Source organism: Mus caroli, unplaced genomic scaffold (genome assembly GCF_978045245.1).
Source record: "Mus caroli unplaced genomic scaffold, Mus_caroli_1 scaffold_20, whole genome shotgun sequence".
NCBI classification, from domain to species: Eukaryota; Metazoa; Chordata; class Mammalia; order Rodentia; family Muridae; genus Mus; species Mus caroli.
The window spans coordinates 22534074-22557762 of NW_028227275.1; the positions used below are offsets into that span (position 1 = coordinate 22534074).

The 23689-nt window shown below is 42.5% G+C and overlaps 2 protein-coding genes across 3 annotated transcripts in view; one reads left to right on the forward strand and one right to left on the reverse strand.

Annotated features, from left to right (window-relative positions):
* Positions 1-3666: 3666 nt before the first annotated feature.
* Positions 3667-23689, forward strand: part of Noc3l (NOC3 like DNA replication regulator) — a 30503-nt gene continuing 10480 nt past the window's right edge. For both annotated transcript variants that reach the window (XR_015046184.1, XM_021151814.3), the window contains exons 1-13: positions 3667-3804; positions 4810-5017; positions 7120-7252; positions 8024-8181; positions 8737-8790; positions 10362-10492; positions 12370-12531; positions 12716-12809; positions 15312-15487; positions 15745-15873; positions 17737-17868; positions 22999-23079; positions 23393-23493. Coding sequence is in view for 1 of the 2 variants with exons in the window: in XM_021151814.3 (XP_021007473.1) it covers positions 3796-3804; positions 4810-5017; positions 7120-7252; positions 8024-8181; positions 8737-8790; positions 10362-10492; positions 12370-12531; positions 12716-12809; positions 15312-15487; positions 15745-15873; positions 17737-17868; positions 22999-23079; positions 23393-23493 (1568 nt within the window). In the remaining variant the exon portion in view is untranslated. The remainder of the gene's footprint in view (positions 3805-4809; positions 5018-7119; positions 7253-8023; positions 8182-8736; positions 8791-10361; positions 10493-12369; positions 12532-12715; positions 12810-15311; positions 15488-15744; positions 15874-17736; positions 17869-22998; positions 23080-23392; positions 23494-23689) is intronic.
* Plce1 (phospholipase C epsilon 1) overlaps positions 20444-23689 on the reverse strand; it is a 314749-nt gene continuing 311503 nt past the window's right edge. Inside the window, exon 34 of the mRNA XM_029472801.2 lies at positions 20444-20787. The gene's annotated coding sequence lies outside the window, so the exon portion shown is untranslated. The remainder of the gene's footprint in view (positions 20788-23689) is intronic.

Consider the following 23689-nt stretch of genomic DNA (forward strand, 5'->3'; position numbering starts at 1 on the left):
TTTTAGTACTACTTACTCCTTTAGCCTTTCCATCCCTCCCAACTAACCTTAATTCTACTTTAATGCCTTAAAGCTCAAGATTCCAAATATGTGAAAAAATGATATTTTTCTGAGCACACCTAATTTTAATATGATGATCTCCAGTTCCAACCATTTTACTGCAAGTAATATAATTTCATTCCTTCAATTTTTAGATATTTCTTTTTATTTAAGTGTATGTGTCTTAGATCCCCTAAAACACGAGTTAGAGACAGACGGGAGCTCCCATGTAGGTGCTGAAAATTGAACTCAGGTTCTCTGGAAGAACAGTCTGGGCTCTAAGCTATTGAGTCATCTCTTCAGTCCCATAATTTCATTCCTCATACCTGAACACTGTTCCATATACATTTTATTTTTTCCTTTTCTCTTTCTTCCTTCCTTTCTTCCTTCCTTTTTTCCTTCCTTCCTTCCTTCCTTCCTTCCTTCCTTCCTTCCTTCCTTCCTTCCTTCCTTCCTTCCTTTCTCTCTCTCTCTCTCTCTCTCTCTCTCTCTCTCTTTCTTTCTGTGGTGTGTGTGTGTGTGTGTGTATGTGTATGTATGTGTGATATTGAGTATTAAGCCTAGGGTCTTACATCTTACATGTGCTAGGCAAGCACTGTTCCGCTAAGTTATATATCCAATACTCTTTTTACTTTAAGATTTTTTTGAGACACGAGACTGGAGGATGGCTTAGGGGTAAGAGTGCTTGTTGCTCTTCCATAGGGGCAGAATTCAGTTCTCAGTACTCATGTCTGGTGACTCAAAATCAGCTGTAACTCCATCTCCAGGGAAATCTGACTCCCTCTTCTGGACCCCAGGGTCACCAACAGACATGAGGCATATACACATATGTACATACATTTAATAAACAAACCTTAAATAAAAATTTTGGAGAACTTTCATTAAGTTGCCAAGGCTGTCCTTGAACTTGTGACAATCTTGCCTGATTTTCTTGAGTAGGTGGGTTAATAGATCTGTGCCACTAGTCTGTTACATCTTCTTTATCCATTCATTCAATGATTAGCTGGGCTGATTTCATAATTTGGCCATTATGAATAGTGCTGCAAAGAACACCTCCTACATTGAAGAAGCTTGAGAGAGAATAGAAGATCCTGAGGAAGAAATGGCTGGGAGAGCCAAGGGCATCCACATTCTAATGCAGAGGGGATGTGGGGGGAGGGGAGAAAGAAGACAGAAGAAAAAGCAGCATCAAATGTAGCCAAGTAACACAGAGAGGCTAAAGATGGGAAACACTGTATACACTTAGGAGAAAACTACAATTTGGTTATCTTCCTATGACCAGCTTCAGTGGACTATCACAGGAAGATTCAGATGGGTGAACCTATCTCCCCAAAGGACTCACAGGAATCTCTCAGTACAACTCTTTCAGTACTGTTTGGCATAGCCCATTGAACCCTGCGAACCTGTATTCAGAAAAGTTTAGAGTAAGCCAAGAAGACAAGCAAGCATAAATTAGGCTTAACAGTTGGTTAGCTAAATTGGTGATAAACTGGAGTGCACAGGATCAAGAAGCCAATTACATTAAGTCAGCAGGGATCGTGAAAGCTTCCACTTTCAAATTTGCTTTCAAACAAAAAGCTGTTGGATTTCAAGACAGGAGACTGTGTATGGCAACAAGCTGTTTTAAAATGACCCAAAGATTTTACTTGATTATAAACTTAAATATAAAACGGGCAAAGAGTAAGATGAAGTTCCTTTTTAAAAAAACAACAAAAAACTAGCATAGGGGGCTGCAGAAATAGCTCAGTGGTCTAGAGTACCTGTTGTTTTGCAGAGAAGTAGGGTTCAATTCCCAGAAGCCATTTGGTTGCTCACAACCATCTCTAACTCCAGTTTTAAGGGATTTGACACCCTCTCTTGACCTGTACCAGGCAAATGTGGTACACATGCATACATGTAGGCAAACACTCATACATAAAAGGCTAGCACAGAGTTGGTTATAACAGAGAAGAGGAAGTGGAAACACAATGATGATTTTTTCCTTGGAAAGAGAAAGTCAGAACAAGAAATAAAAGGAGACAACATCATTAGAAAAAAATAGTGAAAAGCTCTATGGGGATAGGCTAACTGGGAAGGAAATGTTAGGGAAAGGCAGAGGGCAAGATGATTGACCAAAGAGCAAGAAACATGGGGTTAGTTTTGAATAGAAATGGGGATACCTCATCCTTGGAACAACCATATGCAAACTGAAGAAGTGGGAGTAACTGTTGATATGTTTGAGAAGGAATTCAGCCACAGGCTTGGTAAAAAAGAGCACAGGCTGATGTTTTCAATTAGTGTGATGAAGTAATCTAACAGTGAGACAGGCTCTGCTGTTTCCAAGACTGGGTGTGGAAGGAGAGAGAACAGGGAGAAAATTAGAAGGGAGGTGGAAAGATGATGCCAGATAGAAGACATTTTTCTCTGAGGTGAAAAGCAGAAAGGACTAGTCTTTGTAAGATTACCACTGTTCATGATCTCAGTGTCCCCTGGGTTTCTTCTGGCTTATCTCACCAGCTCAGAACTGTGAGGCCAACAATGTCAGGGTTGTGCTCAAGAACGATATATTTAACCCTGGGCATGGTGACTCTAAAATTAGTACTTGGGAAACTGAGACAGGAGCATATTGAGTTGAGGGTCAGTCAAATAACAACGGCGTCTTTTTTTCTTTCTTTTTCTTTCTTTCTTTCTTTCTTTTTTAAACCTTTAATAGCCTCAAGTTCATCTTTGTGATGAACTTTTTTTTTTTTAATAATTTTTTTTTTGTTTGTATACATGTGTGGGTGAGTGCCAGCCTGAGGAGGTCAGAAGAGGTCGTCAGAGATGGATGTGCTGGGAGTAGAATCCGGGACTTTCTGGAGGAGCAGCAAGCACTCTTAAACACTGAACCACTTCTCCTGCCCAGTGTTTTATTGTTTTTTAATGTAGGAAAAGGTCTTTGGGGGACAAGTACTTAAAATACACATTCTTGCGATGCTTAAATCTTCCTGGAAGAGTTAACGATTCAGTCAGATAGTATCTTTACCAAAAAGGTAACAGAATCCTAATTCTGCAAGTCTCACCAATATAGTACTTTATCATATAATGGTTAACCCCCCCTCCAAAAAAAAAAAAAAGATTCCACAGTAAAACCTTAGACTTTTTTTTCTAGACAGGGACTACACTGGGTAGACTAGGCTCTGTAGACCGGGCCTCGAACTCAGAGTGATCCACCTGCCTCTACCTCCCAGTGCTGGGATTAAAGACGTGCTCCACCACGCCTAAACTTAAGTGTGGACTTTCGGTTGGTGGAAGGTGGTGAGAGATCTTTCATCATTTGGTTCAAAGCCCCAGTGCCTGTGGAGGGATGGCTTCCAATAAAGAAACTGCGGTCGCCCTCTAGAAGACCCAGAAGACGAAGTACCCGCAACAGGCGGAGCCACAAGACGCCAAGCCCTCGCCTTTTGTCTTCTCCGGGACTGAAAAGGAATCCGGGCGGGACCCTGCTTGAATCCTTCAGCTGGGTCGCCCACTCGCTCGTCTCCAGCCTCAGCGATTCTCACAAGGGTCAGTCCGTGAGCGACTGAGCCGGGGACCAGAGCCACCAGGGGGCGCACGCGCCGCCGCCCGAAGAGGAAGTCCCGCCTCCCGTTTCCGGCGGCAGAAAGGGGGAGAGGCTGAAAGCATCTTCCGGTTTGGGAAAGGTTTCGCTTAGTGCACGTGTGTCTTTTCCACCCGGCTCCTGCGTGTCCCTCTGTCCGAGTGATCTTGTCTGTGGTACTCCTCGCAGGCCTAAGGATGAAGGCGGTAAGTGCTGTCGGAACCCCGGCCCCCGGGAGTTGTGGTTGCTTGGGTTGACAGGGTCTCCCTCTGCCTGGCTTATCTGTCTGGTATAGGGGGCGGTGGCCTATGTTGGTGCTCCCTGGAGGATCTATGCTCCATCCACTTTGGGTCATTACTGCGGCTTTTGCTTCCTCGCCCACTACGCCCAAGCACGACCTCAGGCTGCAGATGCGAGGCCAGCACCGGGCCCTGCCACCGAATGGTGTCAGACTGAAGGGTTTTCCAGACTGTCTCTCGAATCTTATACACACGAGGAGCAAGTCTAAAGTTTCTTGAACCTGTTTTGTGAGACACTGAACCCGAAGAGAGCCTGTTTCCTACTTAAAGTTTAAGGAGATAGGAAGGCTGGTGATTTCCCCAGATGGAGAGGGAATTTAGAAGAGAGCCTGTTTCCTACTTAAAGTTTAAGGAGATAGGAAGGCTGGTGATTTCCCCAGATGGAGAGGGAATTTAGAAGTAGCCTTGGGATTTGGATTACAAAGCACTTATCAGCGAGAGCGCTGGAATAACTTCTGTAACCTTCGCTTCTTTATGTGTTACGTGAGGATCATTATTTAGGGTGTTGGGAAGTGTGAGTGCTTTGTAAATAATAAACCGACAAACGAATGTCAGTTGTTAAAGGCATCCATTATTTTGTTCTGAATGTGTTACAGTACAAGTGTTAGACTAGCCTTGAATGACCGTTTGCCACAAGAGAAGAGATTTATAATGTTTTTCTTTTCAGATTGCACAGGTGAGAGACAAGATTCAGATCACAGGGAAATCCCGTATGGAGTAACTGATGCTCTAGTGCTATTCTGTAGGATTGCTTACTGCCGTACATTGGTTTTTAGTTCTTACACAGGACCCGTGGTTGTGAGACAGTTTTGAAATTTGCCTTATTTAATCTATAAAGTGTTTTTCTTCACCTGATTTTAAAAACAATCGGAATTTCTTAGTTGTAGTGTCTCTTCTGTTGTTGTTTTCTAGAGAAGAAATAAAAAGCAGGTCCCAAGCTTTCGCAAGTTGATAAAAACTAGTAAAGTGAAACTTGAAAACAAACTGAAAAATAAGCAATTTAAACAACAAAGTACCATCAAGAAGTACCGAAAAGAGCAGAGGAAATTAAGGCAAGCTGTAAAAGATGCTGTGTCTAAAAAACCCATTCCACTGGAGGACCCAAAGAGCAAACGGCCAGGTAACGAAAGCATTCACTTGCCCTGGTTCTCAGTAGTTATTCTGAAATGTTCTCCATGGAAGTGACTTGTTTTCAGTGTCCACTTGTCCTGTGTTCAGATCCTTGTAGGTCTAGGTAAGGTCTTTTATGCTTCACCACAGTAAGTATGAGAAAACAATACAAGACCATATGCCCTGTGAGAAAACTAGCTTCTCCTATTCGGTGGTATAGACAGCAGATCTGAAAATGTACTTGGGAGGTGCTCAGAGCAGCTGTGTAAATTCCGGGACACACATCAGGGCTGCCGGCTTCCCATCCACTGAGAGTTAGTCGAGGTTAGCAGGGCTTCCCATCCACTGAGAGTTAGCCGTGGTTAGCCTGCTTGGTTTTGCTCCATTCTTCACCATGCTACCAATGGGTATTTCCTTTTCTAAACTTGTGGTTTTCTTTCTCCTTGTACACTTGGGGTGAAATTCAGCTATAATAGTCTCGGTTGTTTTGTAGAACTATCTAAGGATCCCAGCTCCTCAAAACAGAAAACTATGACCATTTTAAAGTCAGGACGGTTCTCAAGCTGATGTAACTATTCGTTGTTCTATAGCCATCTCCTTCTCTTAACCTCGGTGCAGTCTGACCAAGATGCAACATCATTGTGATGGGTAGTGATCATTTGATTGGGAATCAGGAATAAAAATCTTCTCTTGATTTTTTTTGTTGCTAGCCATGTAGTCTTGGTTGGTCACTCAATCTCCAGTCAAGGGACAATGAGTTAGATGGTTAGATACTTTCAGAGATCTCTTCTGAGTTTTACAATCTGAAAAGTGTAATATGCTAATAGCTCCTTAATAAAAGAAAAGCAAAAGATTTCTTTATTTTTGCAACTTAGTATCTAAATGAAGTTGCCAGAGAGGGAGGAATATAAGAAAAAGGCAGGTGCAAACACTGTTGAATTTGATATGAAAACATTGAAGGACTTTTTTCTACTAAAGTAGGAGGCCAGGTCCTTGGATGACGGAGAAACGAGGCAGGTGAGGGAGTTAGAAGTGTGATGACAGAGAAAAAGGGATTCAATGGAAGAAGAAAAGCTGATCAACAAACGCACCAAATTTCTGGTTTGAGGAATGGACTATTAGTTTAGATTAGAGAGGAGTTTTCTTCTATGCAGTGTCTATCAGTCTTAGTGCTATGAGGAAGGTGGAGCTTTGTTACGACAGTAAGGTTGTTTTGTTCACAGTTGGCTCTTCTCTACCCAAAAGGGTTTGGGACACTTAGTTGTTACTGTTTTTTAATATATATATAATTATGTGTATTTATGTAAAAATAAAGAGTCGAGTAAAGAGGAACAGGGACAATGAGCGGATAGAGTTCGAATGATGTGAGTGAGGCTGGGGTTTTGATAGACATGAGTGCCTTAAATGTAGAAGGAAAAGTTGCTGAGTGTGTTAGCAGGAGGCTGGGTGAGGTGTTACCATGCAGTCTGAGTGTGTTAATGGGAGGCTGGGTGAGGTGTCACCATGCAGTCTGAGTGTGTTAGCAGGAGGCTGGGTGAGGTGTCACCATGCAGTCTGAGTGTGTTAGCAGGAGGCTGGGTGATGTGTTACTGTGCAGTCTGAGTGTGTTAGCAGGAGGCTGGGCGAGGTGTTACCATGCAGTGTAAGTTTGTTGGCAGGACGGTGGGTGAGGTGTTACTGTGCAGTCTAAGCGAGGGAGTAAAAGGAGAGCACTGGTATATAGGACAGCAAGTGGTTGAAGGAATCAAGCTCTATATCTGTAGTCAGTAAGACAGTGCACTGGAATTAACCGAATGGCACTGGAAGGACAGATGCTTGCGGTCAAAGAGTGAGCATCCAGGCTTGGGACCTGGCCTTTGGAGATGGCAGATGAAATGGAGCTAACGTCATTGGAGGTGAGAAGGTGCCAGTGGACTCAGCCATTGGCTCTCAGATGCCCAGAGACAGTTCAGAATACATGGAAACATTTACTTTTAGATTTCAGGAATCAGAGATACGAAGATGCTAGGTCCTTGTCACCCAGCCTTCATTGGGAGTACTGGGGGGAGGGCAGGTAATAGAGTAAGAAAATGCACAGTTCTAATACTTGTGTTTTTCTTTTTGGTGGAGCAGTTAAAAGGATGGAGAGGGAGGAGGAAGAGGAGGAAGAAGCCCTTCCTTTGGATATGATGGATGAAGATGACCTACAGCTGATGAAGGATTTAGGACAAAAGGCATCTTTTCTCACACGAGATCTTTCTTCTAGGTAAAAGTTCATCTGAATTATGACTGAATTACAGTGTTGCAAGTGTGGTTCTGTTTTGTTTCCTAGTGGTTTCTGAACATGAGACCCAGGGCCCAGTACGTACGAGACTCATGTTTTCACTATGTAGCCTGGTGTGCTATGGCTGATGGTCCTTCTCTCCTGCCTCAGCCTTCAGCGTGCTGGGATTATAGGCATGTGTCGTCTTGCCTGGTTTACAGCAGACTTTCTAAATGATAGTTAAAGTAATCTGAAAGGAGAGAGGAGAAAATGTTTCATCAGATTGACTTACAGCAGTGATTCTTAGCCGTCCTCACGCGGCCCTGTAACAGTTCCTCGTGCTGTGGTGCCCCCCCAACCATAAAATCACTTTTGTTGTTACTTCACAACTAACTTTGCTACTGTATAAATCATAATGTAAATCATAATGTCAATACTTTTGGAGATTGAGGTTTGTCAAGAGGGTTGAGAACCACTCCTTACAGGCAAGCCTGTGGGACATTTTCTTGATTGAAGTTTGATGTGGAAGAGCCCAGCCCATGGTAGGCAGTGCCATCCCTTGGCCCGTGATCCTGGGCATTGTAAGAAAAACTGAGCAAGCTAGTAAGCACTGCTCCGCCATAGCTTCTGCTTCAGTTCCTTCCTTGAGTTCCTGCCCTTCATGATGGACAATTATAAGATGAAATAAACCCTCGGTTTCTGATGCTTATTACCGCAGTAGAGACCCAGCTAGGACAGTACCCTTTAAGACTGAAACTGGGCTTTTTTCTGCAGTGAACCAGTTCATATCAAGAAACGAAAGCACGAGAGTGTGATAGAGAAATATGAAAAAGTGCCAAGAACTCTGCAAACTGCCCCAGAGAAGGAGTTGATTCACCTGCTTCCTATCAAGGACAAGAGTGGCATCATCCCTCAGGCTCGGGAGAAGCCGGGTGAGGCACATGCCTGGCTTACTAGTTACACCGAGTTTTCACTAATAGAGCACAGTTACTTTTATTTATTGTTTTATTCAAAGTTTAATTATATTTTAGCGGTTAGTCATACTTACAGAATAAGAGTAGCTGCCATTAGTATGTAGCAGCCTCAGCGATGCTGGCGGGGTCACATAGCTCCTTCAGATACCTGTTGCATTAGGACTGCAGCTAGAGCTCCAAGGTTTGGGTGGTAATCTCTTCAAAGAGGGGAGGGGATGGGACAGAGGTTGAGAAAGAAGGAGAGAATGTTTTTGTGAAACAGAACAGAAAAAGGCAAAAATCAAAGACAAAGTTTTAGGGATTTATAGCAAAGCAGGTACTCATGAAACTCCCATCAAGGCAAAACCTAAAATCCGCCAGCCTCCTGGGAGCAGCTTTGTTGGTGCTTCCTCCCTCGGTCACTCACTGGTAGGGCATCCTGAGATCTGTGGTAACCACGGCTCAGCTCATGTCTCTGTTTTTGTTTTCCCACATAATGTTGTCAAGGCTTTACTATGTAAATCTGTCCCATAGTTGCTGACGTGCCACAAGAAGAGGAGGCTGAGGAAGAGCTGGAAGATGAGGAAGGTAATGAGATTCGCCTCAGTGTCTGACAAATGGTTAGCTCGGATTCTCTCGGGCATGATGAGTGGAGGTAATGTTAGGCAGGCAGTGTACCGAGAGTGGGCACCGTAGAGCACTGCCCCACAGCCTGTGTTTCCTGTGTTTGAAAGGCTCATCTTGTGGAATATGATAGGCTTTTTTTAAATTAATGAATTAATTAATTTGCTTCACATTGATATACTTTTTATTGTGGAAAAATTTGAACAGTTTTTTCAGTGGTAAGGCAAACGTGAAGACTTGTAATTGTTACTGTTTGAATCCTTTTAATTATAAGAGAAGGACTTAAACTATTTCTTTTTCTTTGGTTTTTCAAGACAGGGTTTCTCTGTGTAGCCCTGGCTGCCCTGGAACTCACTCTGTAGACCAGGCTGGCCTTGAACTCAGAAATTTGCCTGCCTTTGCCTCCCAAGTGCTGGGACTAAAGGCGTGCGTCACCAAGCCCGGCTCTAAACTATTTCTTTTTAAGATAGAAAAATTGAATTTTTTGATGCGAAATTTCTTTTTAAGTACAATTGTGCTAGTATATGTCTTTCTCAGATACTGAAATGTGGGTTTTTAATATTTAAAACTTTTTGTTGCTTATTTAAGTCTTTTAAATGATATCTTTATTTATTGTGCATGTGGTTGTGAGGTCAGAGTCCTAGCAGTGGGCTCCTCCTGCTCGCTGAGCTATCTCACTGTCACCCAGGTTCACCTTTTTTCCTTCAGACTAGCTCTCATACTGTAGCTAGGTTCACCTGGAACTTACTCCATAAACCAAGATGGCCTCAAACTCATGGCAGTCCTGAGTCAGCCTACCGAATGCTGGGATTACAGGTGTGAGCCACCATGTCCAGTAGAATAGTTTTAACTAATCAAAATGAACCTGAAAGTACAGTTTACTTGAAACCGTTAGTTTAGAATGTATGACAGCAAGCTGGTAAAATTTTACTTTTAACTTGGCAGACCTCACTAAAAAGGCATATGAAATTACAGATCAGCTGTTGTATTAAACTGGTTTCAATCATACAGATTATATGTTTATTACCTAGTTTCATTCTTAAGGTATCAGTCAAAGCACTACAGACTTGAAAACAAAAGAAAAGTGTTTTGTACTTTAAGGAAATACTGAGTCAGAGCTGGGCTGTAGGGGCTGTAGCGGCGCAGAGGCAGGCGGATCTCAGTTCGAGGCCAGCACAGTGAACAGAGTGAGTTCCAGGACAGCCACAGCTACACAGACAAAGTGTCTTTAGCTATTGAAATTGTGGGCTTGTTAGCATAGTAGTTAGGAGCTTGAGCTTAGGCTTTGGGTCCGTTTCTGTCAGATTTTGAAACTGAAGTTAGTCAAGCTCCTTTGTTTTCTTATCCATGAAATGACATGTGTGTACTAGTAAGAATGGTGGTACCTGCCCTACATGATGGTTGAGAGGCTGAGACACCGCAATAAACACAGCTTCTCCATTATCTTCATTAATGTTAATTATGAGTTTAGTATGTATTTATTAGCTCTCTGTGAATAAAGGAATATTTAAGGAGGAAAGCCCCATTTCTTTCAGAGGTCATTGAAGACCCCAGGCCGGAGCTGACCATAGAAGAGCATGTGATCGAGAGAAAGAAGAAACTTCAGGACAAGAAAATACAAATTGCAGCCTTAGCATCTGCTATTCTGTCAGATCCAGAAAGTCATGTGAGTGGTTTTAATTACGTGTAAACCAGTGTGTTAAGGAGCTCTGGCTTCCTATATGCACACACAGCTGGAAAGAATGAACTCAACATAGGCTTGAGTTGAGTGAAGAACAGATGAAATCTTAGTTTCACCCCGCGGCTCAGCCTAGTTTCTTTCATGAGCTTAGAGCTGCCATTTAGATGCTGAGGTTTATTTTCTTCATTCGTAAGCAAAGACACAGGGTTTATCTTAGTAACTCTGAAGGCAGTAAGTGTCTAAGACATTACTGTGTGAGGGAGGGAAGAAGAATCTTGCTACAGATTGCCTGCGCCGGTCTGTCTGTCTGTCTGTCTGTCTGTCTGTCTGTCTGTAAATACGTATATGTATGTGTGCGCTGTGCCATTCTCCTGTGAGTGGTGTTGCATATGACGATGAACCCCAGGGCCTCAAGCATGCTAGGAAATTTGCCATATCACTCAGCTACTTTCCCAGCCCTATAGCTGTCTGTCTGTCAGTCAGGGTCTTTCTAGACTGGCCTCAAACTACCCTGGGTTTTGGGATATTTTGTGTGCATCATCATGCCTATCTGTGTAGGTTTTAATGAGGAATTTTCTATATAAAAGTCAGTGGAATTAGTTCAGGAATGTGTGTAAGTAGGAAGTACTATACAAGCCTTAGCACTTGAGAAGCTGAGGCAGGAGGATTGCCAGTAGTTCAAACTCAGCCTGAAAGTAAGATCTTTTCTCCAAAACCAGAGAAACAGAGGAGGAGGGAGAGAAGGAATCAGGAGGGAATACGGGAGGATGGAGGAAAAGAGAAGAAGAAGGAAGGCAGGAAATGCAGGAGTGAAGTAGAGTGAGAGCTGCAGAAGACTGCCGTTGGGGCTCGGGGATAGTGGTGAACGGAAACTCAGGAAACCTCAGCTTCAGACTTGGCTTCACCAACTGCTGTTTGAGATGGGGTGAGCCATTTTATCCAAGGGTCACTTTATTCTTTAAAAAAAGAAACATGTTAAACACTTGGTTGTGAGGATTAGATGAGGATAAATATAATACTATACTAAATGATGTCATTCCTGTTGCTGACTTTTCAAGCATCTGAGTATGACAGGTATTTATTTATTGAATGATAAATTAGATTTACATTAAACATTATTTATTATTGTGGGGGAAGGGATGTGTCACAGGAATGTGAGAACAACTCTGTGGAGTGGGTTCTCTTGTTTCGCCTTTACATGGGTTTCAGGAATTAAACTCAGCTTTTCAGTCCTGCTCATGTGAGCCAAACTTTAAGTAGCACTTGTTACATGAGTCAGAATCAGAGTGGGGAAGTTAGTTAATTACCATAGAACCATAGAGGTATCATATTAATTTTTAAAAATATTTTCTTTTGAGAATTTCCTAAGTGTATATAGTGAAATATAATCATAACCCCACACACCCCACGCCCTGGCTGTTTTTGTTGTTTGTTTTGATAACCCACCAAGTCCATTTAGTGAATTAGTGCCGCCCAGATGTACCTGGGGGTAGGGATGGTTTATTTCTTTTTTTTCTTTTTTTGTTTTTAGAAACAGGGTTTTTCTGTATAGCCCTGGTTGTTCTGGAACTTTCTTTGTAGACCAGGCTGGTCTCAAATTCACAGAGATCCACCTGCCTCTGCCTCCCGAGTGAGTGCTGAGGTTGGATGTGTGCACCACCATGCCCACCTTCTAACCTACTTTTAATAAAGTTTGTACTTGCCCACGTAACAAACATATGGTTTCCATCTAACTCTTGTGATGTGTCTATTGGAGTTGAATGCGACCTGGGTCTGAGTCCGTAGGTGAGTTAGGCTGCTGTCTTTTGCTCTGAAATGCTTTGCCACGATTTGTGTAATCTTACAAATGATCGCCTTAACAGATTAAAAAACTGAAAGAGTTGCGTTCCATGCTGATGGAGCAGGACCCTGATGTGGCTGTCACTGTCCGGAAGTTGGTCATCATCTCACTGATGGAGCTGTTTAAGGACATCACTCCCTCGTATAAAATCCGGCCTCTAACCGAAGCAGAAAAATCTACCAAGGTGATGCTAGAGAAAATTACTGCATAAAATAAGCCAAGAATTTTGGAGGTGGGAAAGCAGGGGTCATTGCTGTTTGATCTGTGCTCCTGCCCCACCTTTCCCCAAGTGTGAGGCACTTGTTTTATTTCAGTTTTTGAATTTAATGCTCGGATACTTAAACATAAAATTATTTTGATCTTTCCAGATTCGTAAAGAAACCCAGAAGTTAAGAGAATTTGAAGAAGGCCTGGTTAGCCAATACAAATTTTATTTGGAAAATCTGGAGCAAATAGTTAAAGGTATATTAAACTTTTTTTTTTTTTTAATGTAACCCTAGCTGTGTTGAAACTCAGTACCTAGACCAGGCTGGCCTCAAGCTCACAGAGATCTGCCTGCCTCTGCCTTCTGGGGGCTGGGGTTAAACCTTGTACCACCATGCTCAACAATTAAGCGTATCTTAAAAGTATATACATACCCAACCTTCTGCTTTCTGTGAGAGGCAGTCTAAAATCAGACTTCCTGGGGACTGGGCTGCAGTTCATTTGGAAGAGTTCTTACCAGGCATTCATGGTGCTTCCTGTCTCTGGTGCTGCAGAAACCAGGTGTATGTGGTGGTGCACACCTGTAATCTCAGCGCAGAGGAGGTGGAAACAGCAATATCAGAAGTTCAGGGCCGGGCTGGTGAGATGGCTCAGTGGGTAAGAGCACCCGACTGCTCTTCCGAAGGTCCGGAGTTCAAATCCCAGCAACCACATGGTGGCTCATAACCATCCGTAAGGAGATTTGATTCCCTCTTCTGGAGTGTTTGAAGACAGCTACAGTGTACTTACATATAATAAATAAATAAATCTTTAAAAAAAAAAAAAAAAAAAAAAAGAAGTTCAGGGCCAGTCTCAGCTACACAGGGAGTTCAAGTCCACTGTATGCCAGAGAGGGGACCCTGTCTCAAAGTACAGAAAGATTTCCAGAGTTCAGCCTTTCTCCACCATTTACATAATAAATTATGTACCTCATTTCTATCAGTAAATTGTAGTAATATCATTTAAATTGTATGATTTATGAGAAGCAATTGGATGTATGGACATGCAGTGTTTAGATATTTTATTGACTGTAAATATTAGCCTCCTTGTTTCTGTAGTTCTTGGGTTTCCTTTTGTGGTGCTGGGGATTGACTTCAGGACCACATGCACACTAGGCAAGCACACAGCAACTGAGCTATGTACCCAGCACACTGCAGTCCTTTATAGGTAGCCATCCATATGCTGAATCTATGAACAGTTGAGATCTCTTTTTTCTTTTTTTAAATTTTAAAACTCTAGAAAAAAGGTTGTACTTTGAAATAGATGTTCAAACCTTTAAAATAAACTTAAAAACTTAGGTAAGATGATAAACTCTTTCCATACATTTTGAGAAAATGGGAGTGTGGTGAAAATTTGGTGAATGGAGACGATGCCTAGGTAAGATGCGTTCATCTCACTGGACTCCTTTCCTGAGTGCTAGGACCAAGGACAGCTGGTAACTACCGGCTGAAGCAGTGCTGCTGCGTCTGCTGCTGGCCCAAGTAGGACAGGGAAGTGGTAGAGTGGGATACACTAGAGGCGGGATGCTGAAACATTTGGATTTCATCTCGCCTGGCCATTGTCAAGCCCCAGGACAGGATCAGTCAGTAGAGACCTTGTCTCAACAAATAATGTGCAGAGCCTGAGAGACAGTGCAGAAGACCTAAGTTTGGTTCCCAGGACTCAAGTCAGGCTGTTTACAACTGTCCTGGCCCGCGGGATAGTCGAACAGGGTCTGAGGAATCACCTGTGGAGAGAATGAAGGGCGAGAAACATGACAGACAGCAAATGTGATTGATCAAGCTGTCAAATTTTTATTATTCCCAGGCAGGTTTTATGCCCACAAGCAGGGTATGGGGAGGGGGATGACGCAGAATCCCTTTGTTTCTGGGAGAACACACCTATTCCCAAAAGCAGGATATTGGCCAGGTAAAAAGTTCAGCAGGAGGAACAGAACAGAATGGGTTGCTAGGTACCTGTCCACAAGATCTATAGCTCTTTGTTCTTAACTGGGGGTAATACTTTCCCATAGAGGTCTCAACTTTTTCCCACAGAAATCTCAACTAAGCTAGGACTTTTCCATAAGGCCAAGACTTTGTAAGTAAGCACTTATGGCTGACAAGGCAGTTAACATTCAAACAGGGTTGCTCCCAACATACAACTGCCTATAAAGCCAGCTCCAGTGACTCCAATGCCTTTCTGGACTGTGTGGATATCTGCAGTCACATGTTCCCATGGACACATACACACATTTAAAAAATTAGTTGAAAGGTGACACAAAAAGAGACATCTGGTTTTGATCCCTGGCTTTGGCATGGATATGGAAGTGGGCACAGAATTATACACAGTGCACACATATAAAAGAATATAGTGTAACTATACTAAGAATGAAATTAAGCTTAATACCAAGTTATATATATGCACATTACTACATACATATATATATAATATATACACACATATGTGAAATTTGTGGGTATGCATGTGGGTGCACATGTGGCATAAGGGAATGTAAGTGTCTGGTGGGCAGTTCATAGGAGTCAGTTCTCTCCTCCCATCCTGTGGATTCCAGGCGTTGAACTCAGCGGGTCCCTTACTCACTAAGCCAGTCTACTGCCCACGTTACCATCTGGCCATGTGACTACTTTGAAAGATTAATAAGATGATTTATGCTTTTCTCTCTTCTCTGGACCCAGGATGAAACTCCAGTGATTAAAGTAACTGCATTTGTGTTTTAATTAGACTGGAAGCAAAGGAAGCTGAAGAAGAGCAACGTGGTGTCCTTAAAGGCCTACAAAGGGCTGGCTGAAGTGGCAGTGAAGAGCCTGTGTGAGCTGTTGGTGGCCCTGCCCCATTTTAACTTTCACAATAACATCATTGTACTGATTGTCCCTCTGATGAATGATGGGTCAAAGCCGGTGAGTTGCTCTAAGAACTGGCTTATAAGAACTGGTTTATTGCTCTGGTCTTTATGGAAAGATTACACACTGTATTTCACCTTACCCCTAAGTTCTTTATAAGCTGTTAGTGGTAACTTAGTATCGAGCATTAGCTTAGTGAGTGCTTGCTTCTCCATGGAGGCTGTAACAGCTTAGGCTGCAGAGGACAGCACCCCCAGCAGCAGGGTTGCCGATCCAGTGTCAGCACTGCTTTATTGTAACGCTTTCTCCTCCAGGTATCTGAAATGTGTTGCGAAGCAGTAAAGAAACTCTTTAAACAAGATAAATTAGGCCAAGCTTCTCTGGGTGTCATTAAAGTCATCTCTGGTTTTGTAAAGGGCAGAAATTACGAAGTTAGGCCAGAGGTAAGCCTTTCTTTTTTTACTTTGATTTTTTTTTTAATTACAAAGTGATTTTTATTGTTTCAAGAAATGTCTCTGCAGATGTATTTATATAAGTTAAATGTACCCATTCACTGACTGCGTGTTGCTGACAGTCTGCTACAGTTTGTATAGCCCTCTAGGAGGACTTTTACAGAAGTATATGCATTCTTGTTTCAAAACGTAAAAAATAGGCTTCTAGTAGGAATCCTTGTCTACAGGAGTGTGACAGGATGTGTGGTAACCCTGAGCATCCCACCCAGCACATGCAGCCCTGTTGGTGAATAGTGAGTTGTCTCAAGAGCTTTTCTGATGCGGTCAGTGTGGGAGAGAGAGGTTACTGTCTCTATTCTTTATTTTATATTGTGAGTATTTATGAATTAGATTTCTTGGTATTATGAGTATTATGATTTTTTTGAGTAGAGTTAGTGGATTCAGTAGTAATTATTTAAAAATGGTCTTCTAACAATATTCTGTCACTTAGGCTGTCATTACTGACCTGAGTCATTTCCCAAGTTGGCCCAGTCCTCATCGCTGCTGTTTAATCTCTTGTTGGTTTTTGAGGTGGAAAGCTGCCCATTTGCACATCCTTTTTTTTTTTTTTTTTAAATTTTGTGTGTGGTATTGGACTTGTGAACTTGGGTCTGCGTGTGCTTGTGCTCAGGTGTACATATGTGAATGTGGATGGTACAGTAGACTGAGTATATTCCTTGGTTGCTGTCCACTTTTATTTTATTTTATTGAGACAGCCTCTCACTGAACCTGAAGCTCATGATTTGGCTGGCCATTGAACTTTGAGATCCACCCCGTCCTCTCCCCCAGGCACAGTGCCACACCCAACTTTCTATATCGGTACTGGGGATCTGAACTCAGGCACTTTACTGAGTGAGCCATTTTTTACATCATGTCCACATATTTATTAATAAAAATTTGCCTCTCTGTATGCTTTTTTTTTTGTTGTTTTTTTGTTTTTGTTTTTTTGTTTTTCAAGACAGGGTTTCTCTGTATAGCCCTGGCTGTCCTGGATCTCACTCTGTTGACCAGGTTGGCCTCAAACTCAGATATGTACCTGCCTCTGTCTTTCGAGCGCTGGGATTAAAGTGTGGGCCACCACTGCCAGCAATAACAGTCTTCTTAAGAGAAAAGATAATCATTTAATCATTTAATATAGTTTCATAACTCAGCTAAAGAGAGATGCTTTTAACGTTAGTGATGCTAGAATAAAAGCTACATTCCCCAGCCCCCTACAAACTATACCCTTTAATAATTTGGGGTGGTTTTTTCATTGGCTAGTAATATTTTATGAGCACACAGAATGCTTACAAAATATTTGGAATTTATCTTTCTAATACTGAGAATGACCTTAGATTTATTTCACTTTATGCCGTTTGTTGATCATTTTTCTCCCATGCTTTTAGTCCTGTTACCTGAAATATTCACCTTCCCTTCTAGCTGTGCATGTTGGGACACTGAAAGAGTCAGAACCTATGGTTGTCGAGAGTTTACCCAATGTAAGCTGCTGTGACTGAGAGTTCAGTGAGGAGTGTCTTCAAGAGCAGTGCAGGGGCTCAGTCTTTGTATTGTGAGGACCATGAGTGCTGGCACTGTTAATTGCAAAACTGGGTAGAGTACAGATAGTTTAGTCTGGATTGGTCTTTTTCCATTCCAAATCTCTTTCTGGCCATTTGCTCTGTGCCATCTTGTCTCCCATTATCAGACGAGGGTAAAACTCTGTACTAATGTGGTAAGACATTCTACACACTCAGAATAAGTTCTTCTCTACAGAGTCTTTGGGTGGAGTAAGCTGTGTGGTTTTTTTTTTTTTTTTTTCTTTTTTTTCACTGTTAGATGTTAAAAACATTTTTATGCCTGCGGATCAAGGAGGTAGAAGTGAAAAAAGATACAGAGGACATTAACAAGCCCAAAAGATTCATGACTTTCAAGGAGAAGAGAAAAACTCTATCAAGAATGCAAAGAAAGGTTTGGTTTATTTTCTTTTTCATTTTATTATATATTCTGCTTTGATGGATCTTGCATTATAATCAAAGTATAAATAGATAAGTTGTATATGTATTTAATGTATTCTGATTACCCTCTCCCACTGTTCTCTCAAATCTCCCTGCCATCTCTGTCAGTCCCTCCACTCCCAAAGATACACACATCAGCCCACTGCAGTTTAAGCAAGGCTACCTGTGACTATTTGAAGTATCAGTTGGAGCCTGGTGGGGTTAACTGTGGCTACAAAAATGGAAGGTCATTTCCCCTCTCGTAATCCCTCAGTAGCAAAATGTTTGGCTGTTAGCGCTAGGCCTGCCTTAGCTCTTCCTGCCACAGTGCCTGGCTGTTGTTGACAGGTCGATTCTTGACCTAGTACAGGCATCCATAGCTGTGATGAATTCGTGATTGCAGTAGTTGTATCTTCTCAGAAGATGACATTTCCTAGACTTCTCCCTATTTTCCCACTTACAGTCCTTCTCCCCTTTCTTGCAGTGTTCCCTGAGCCTTGGATAGGATGATGAAATGGTTTGTTCAGGCTGAGCACCCACTATCATTTATTCTTTTTTTTTCATTATTAGATATTTTCTTTATTTACATTTCAAATGTTATCCCCTTTCCTAGTTTCCCCCTCAAAATCCCCCCCCCCCCCCGTTCCCCAGCCCACCCACTCCCATTCCTGGTCCTGGCATTCCCCCATACTGGGGTCTAGAGCCTTCACAGGACCAAGGGCTCTCCTCCCATTGATGACCAACTAGGCCATCCTCTGCTATCTATCATTTATTCTTACATCATGGCATGACGTTGTGAGTCTCTGGATTCACTACTGTTCACAGGAAAGAGGCTTGTATGATTAAGACTGAAAGTAGCATATATCTGTGTATATAAGCATAAATACTTAGAAGGCAGCTTAAAGCTATGTCAATTAGCTAATTAATGGTATTCAATTGTGATCTCTCCTTCACGGTTTTTTGACTATATTTACAATACCAGGCTTATATTCTGTCCTGTGAGACAAGTCTTAAATTCAGCAGAGAGCAGTTAGCTACCCCATAAAAGTAGGCTTCTGTTGCACAAGTGGGGGCATCTTGCTTGGCTGGTCTGTCAAGATCATAGCGTTCACAACTAGATAAGACCATTGCTGCTTTTTCTGCCCCAGCAGCTGTATAGCACCTTTAGAGACTGTGAAAGTTAGCTAGCAGGGAGGACTGTTTCAGATAAATTCCAGCTTGATTTCTTTATATCGTGAATGCAGATATGTGGTTTCTTCAGTAATAGGGTCTTATTGTTTAGCTCTAGTGGGCTGCCAAGAAGAATGGCAAGAACCTATATTGGTTTAGGGGACTTCTGGGGCCTCTTTGACCCCACATAGTTCACGAGGAACTGTCTACTCTCAGCACTGGGGCTTTGTTTAAAAACTGGCAGCTTCTGGAATCAGTCTTGTAGGTTGATCTCCCTTCAAACTTTTCCTTTTTAAAAAAAATTCATTTTAAAATTTTGTTACAAGATAGGCTTTTTCATAGCCTCAGGTGTGGTTAGTTCTCCCTTCCCACCATGTTTCCCCTGCTTACATCTTTAAAGCCCCAGCATTCCCCCTCTCTACTTTTGTATTATACAGTCTGATACCCCCTCCTGTCAGGCATCTTCCTCCCAACACCTTGAGCTTTCCTAGCCCTGGCTGTTCTGGAACTCACCATGTAGACCAGGCTGGCCTCAAACTCAGATCCTCCTGCCTCTGCCTCTGCCTCTGCCTCCTGTGTGCTGGGATTAAAGGGGTGGGCCACCACCTCTGGCCTTACAGGCACCCTTGAAGGCACAGACTTTGAGTTTGGAAGCTAGAATCTTCTTATGAGGGTGAACATGTGACATTTTTCTGTGCCTAGTTCCATTACCTTATTCAGTATACTTCTCTGTACTTCCATCCAGTTGCCTACTCATTTTGTGATTTAATTTTCCTTAGAACAAAATAAAGTTGCATTGTGTATATGTTCTACATTTCTACTATCCATTCATTAGTTGATGGACGTCTAGGCTGTTTCAATTCCTAGCTGTTGGGAATAGAGCAGCAGTGAGCTTGGATGAGCAAGTGTCTCTATAGTAGAATCTATGTCCAGGAGTAGAATACCTGGGTCACATGGCAGTTCAGCCTCTGGCTTTCTTAATCTCCACACTGATTTTCATAGTGTCTCTATCACTTTACACTCCCATCAAGAATGAGCAAGAGTTGTTCTTGACTCTCTTCCTCTTCACTGTTTGTTAATGATTTTTGTTTTGGGTGTTGTTGTTGTTATTTTCAAGGCAGGGTTTCTCTGTGTAGTCCTGGGTGTCCTGGAACTCTGTAGACAGGGCTGGCCCTCAAACTCAGATCCATCTGCCTCTGCCTCCTGAGTCCTGCATGTGCCATTACCACCTGACTGAGGTTGTTATATTCTTGATGTTTTGAAATTAATTTTTTTTAATTTTTTACTTAATTAATTTGTATCCATAACGCTGTTCCCCCCAGTTCCTCCACAGAGTCCCTCCCCCCACCTCCCTTCCCTTCTCCTCTGAGAGGGTGGGGCCCCCTGGGTATCCTCTAGTCCTGGTACATCAAATCTCGGCCGGGTTAGGCGCATCCTCTCCCGCTGCTGCCAGACAAGGCAGTCCTATGTGTTGGGGACCAGTTCAGCCTGTGTGTGTTCTTTGGTTGATTGCTTAGTGTCTAGGAGATGCCAAGGGTCCAGGTTAGTTGACTCTGTTGGTCTTCCTGTGGAGTCCTTATCCCCTTCAGGGCCTTCAATCCTTCCCCCAACTTTTCCATAAGAGTTTCCAAGCTCCATCCAATGTTTGGCTGTGGGTATCTGCATCTGCTTCAGTCAGCTGCTGGGAAGAGCCTCTCCTAGGACAGTTATGCTGGGCTCCTGTCTGCAAGCATAATGGAGTATCATTAATAGTCAGGGATAGGTGCTTGCCCATGGGCCGGTTATTGGTTGGCCATTCCCTGTCTCTGCTCCATTTTTGTCCCTGCATTGTTTTTAGATAGGGCAAGTTTTTGGTCAAGTTTTGTGGATGGGTTGGTGTCCTAATCCACTGGGGTTCCTGCCTGGCTTCATGCCCCCATTGTTAGACTTCTTGGCTAAGGTCACCTTCATTAACTCCTGGGAGCCTCTCCCATCCCAGGTCTCTGGAACTTCCTAGAGATTCCCCTACGCCTTTCCACCCCTGGCAGCTGCAGATTTCCATTTATCCTCCTGTCCCTCTGGCTCTCTCCTGTCTCTCCCCACACCTGATCCTGACTGCTCTCCCCATTCCCTTCCCACCTAGTTCCCTTCCTCCCTCTGCCTCTTTTGACTATAGGATGTGCCATCACCACCTTGCTAAAGTAGCTGTGTTCTTAATGTTTTGAATATTAATTCTTTATGTGTTCTAGATAACAGTTCTCTGCCGTACCTGGCAAAGATTCCTCCCATTCTGTGAGCTTCACATGACTTTGCTTGTCTGTACAGAGTTTTTTCGTTTCACAAGGTCCCATTGGCTAGTTGTTGGCGTTATTTCTTGAGCAACCAAAGTTCTGTTTATAACATCTTAGCCAGTGTCTGTGCTATAGAGGTCTCTCTACCTTCTCTTCTAATAGTTGCAGGGTTCAGGTTTCACAGTGATCTTTGATCCATTTGGAGTTAATTTTTATGCAGGGCAAGAGATGGGGGTCTATTTCCTTCTCCCTGTTTACATCCCATCTGAATTTCCCAGCATTTGCCGATGATGCTGTCAAGAAAGGTCCCACTATGTAACCTAGCCTAGCCTTGGAGTTTTCTGCCCTTAGCTCCTAAATGCTGGGGTTGTAGGCCTGTTTCACCATGCCCAGTTTTACATTAGAGTTAAATCATAAAAATACTGAAATCTGCCGGGTGTGGTGGCGCACGCCTTTAATCCCAGCACTCGGGAGGCAGGCAGATTTCTGAGTTTGAGGCCAGCCTGGTCTACAGAGTGAGTTCCAGGACAGCCAGGGCTATACAGAGAAACCGTGTCTCGAAAAACCAAAAAAAAAAAAAAAAAGTTGCAATCTGGGGTGTGTGTATGTTTTATTTATATATTTTCTAGCTATTTAGGAGGTTGAGGTGGGATGATTGCTTGAGTCCAATTTGTGATTAGGATCTGGAAAGTAACAAGATTTTTTTTTGCTTAAAAAAGGAAATAAATTAAGCAAGTTTAAAATCTAAACTATTTAGAGAATTTTGTTTTTCCCACTTTTTATAAAAAAAAACCACCTTTCTTAAGTCAACTTGGACTGACAACTGTTAGAAGAGAGCAATAGGTGAATTTTCTTTTCTTTTTTCCCCACTATGCAGACTTACCCTTAGGTTGGTTAGAGCTTTTTTAAAGTTTTTTAATTACTTTTCATATATGTGTACATTTGTGCACATGTGACTGTTGTGTGTGTTTGGGGGTCAAGAGACAGTGCTGAAGCTCTGTCCTACCGTGTGGGTTCTAGGGATGCTCTCAAGTCAGCAGGCTTGGCAGGAAGGCTGTCCCCACAGCCACCCCCTTCCAGCTTGAATAACTACATTTAGTTATTTTTCTGCACGTGTCTGCGAAAAGTTGTTTGAGTCATGAAATGCAGATTTCCTTTTCTTGACAGTAAGGGTCAAGAAAACTCATTTGAGTTTTTATTGTTTAGTTGTCTAGTTTATTGGTTAAAGTTCTTATCTCTTAGATCTGGGTTGAAATCAGTCACTTTTCATTTACTGGCATTTTATGAAGGTTAATTTAGAAGGACACAGTATCTACCCTTAAGGGTCATTTTACAGTTTAGATGAGATGACGCATGTGCATAAATAGTAATTGTTATGTTAGCGCCGTTACGTAAGTTTCCATTCTTCCACCTTTTTCCAAGGGACGACCAGTGTGACTGAGTCAGTCAGCTTGCAGGTCTCACCCGTGCTTTTCTCCCTTTGCTTGTGTCACATTCATAGGCAGTATATGGCCTTACCGTGTTTTATAGTATTCACACTGCCTCTATTGTGCATGTGTGTCTGTGTGTGTATATGCGTCCTCATACTTGTATATGTGTACACATATGTATATACATATATACATACGCATATGAATAATGTTTTTCCTTTTTTCTCTTTTCAGTGGAAGAAGGCAGAAGAGAAACTAGAGCGGGAACTCCGGGAGGCCGAAGCTTCGGAGAGCACTGAGAAAAAGCTGAAACTGGTGGGCAGCTCCACTCTGTCAGGTTTTCTTAAATGATTTTAATTATACATTGTTTTGACTTAAAGGTATATCATTTTGATTTATTTGATGGGTTTTAGGTAGATTTTTTTTTTTTTTTTACATATAAGGAAGTATGAGGTAATGCATGCCAGTTTATGAAATTACCAGGCCTTCATTCTATTTTGTTCCAAAATCTGCATTCTCAGGGGATGGGAAAGGGAAAAGCAGCTTCGGCTTTGCGAGTTGTGATTAGTCTAACTCGTGGAGACCAGCCAGCTAGCTCTAAGGCGCTCTCGTCTGCTTTCTCTGCCAGCACACCGAGACTCTGAATATTGTGTTTGTGACCTACTTCAGAATACTGAAGAAGGCCCAGAAGTCACCTCTTCTGCCAGCGGTTCTAGAAGGCCTTGCCAAGTAAGGGTTGTGTGGGCTGTAAATACTGATGGGCATCACAACTGAGGCTCTCAGAGTGTCCCCTATGCTGTCCTAATGCTATACTTCTTGTGCTACGCCTTTGGCTTTTCTCATTTTAAATCTTTTAAAATTAATTCTTTTTTCTTCTGCTTAATGTTTCTGGTATCCCTAAGAATCACCACTCAGTTCTTGATTC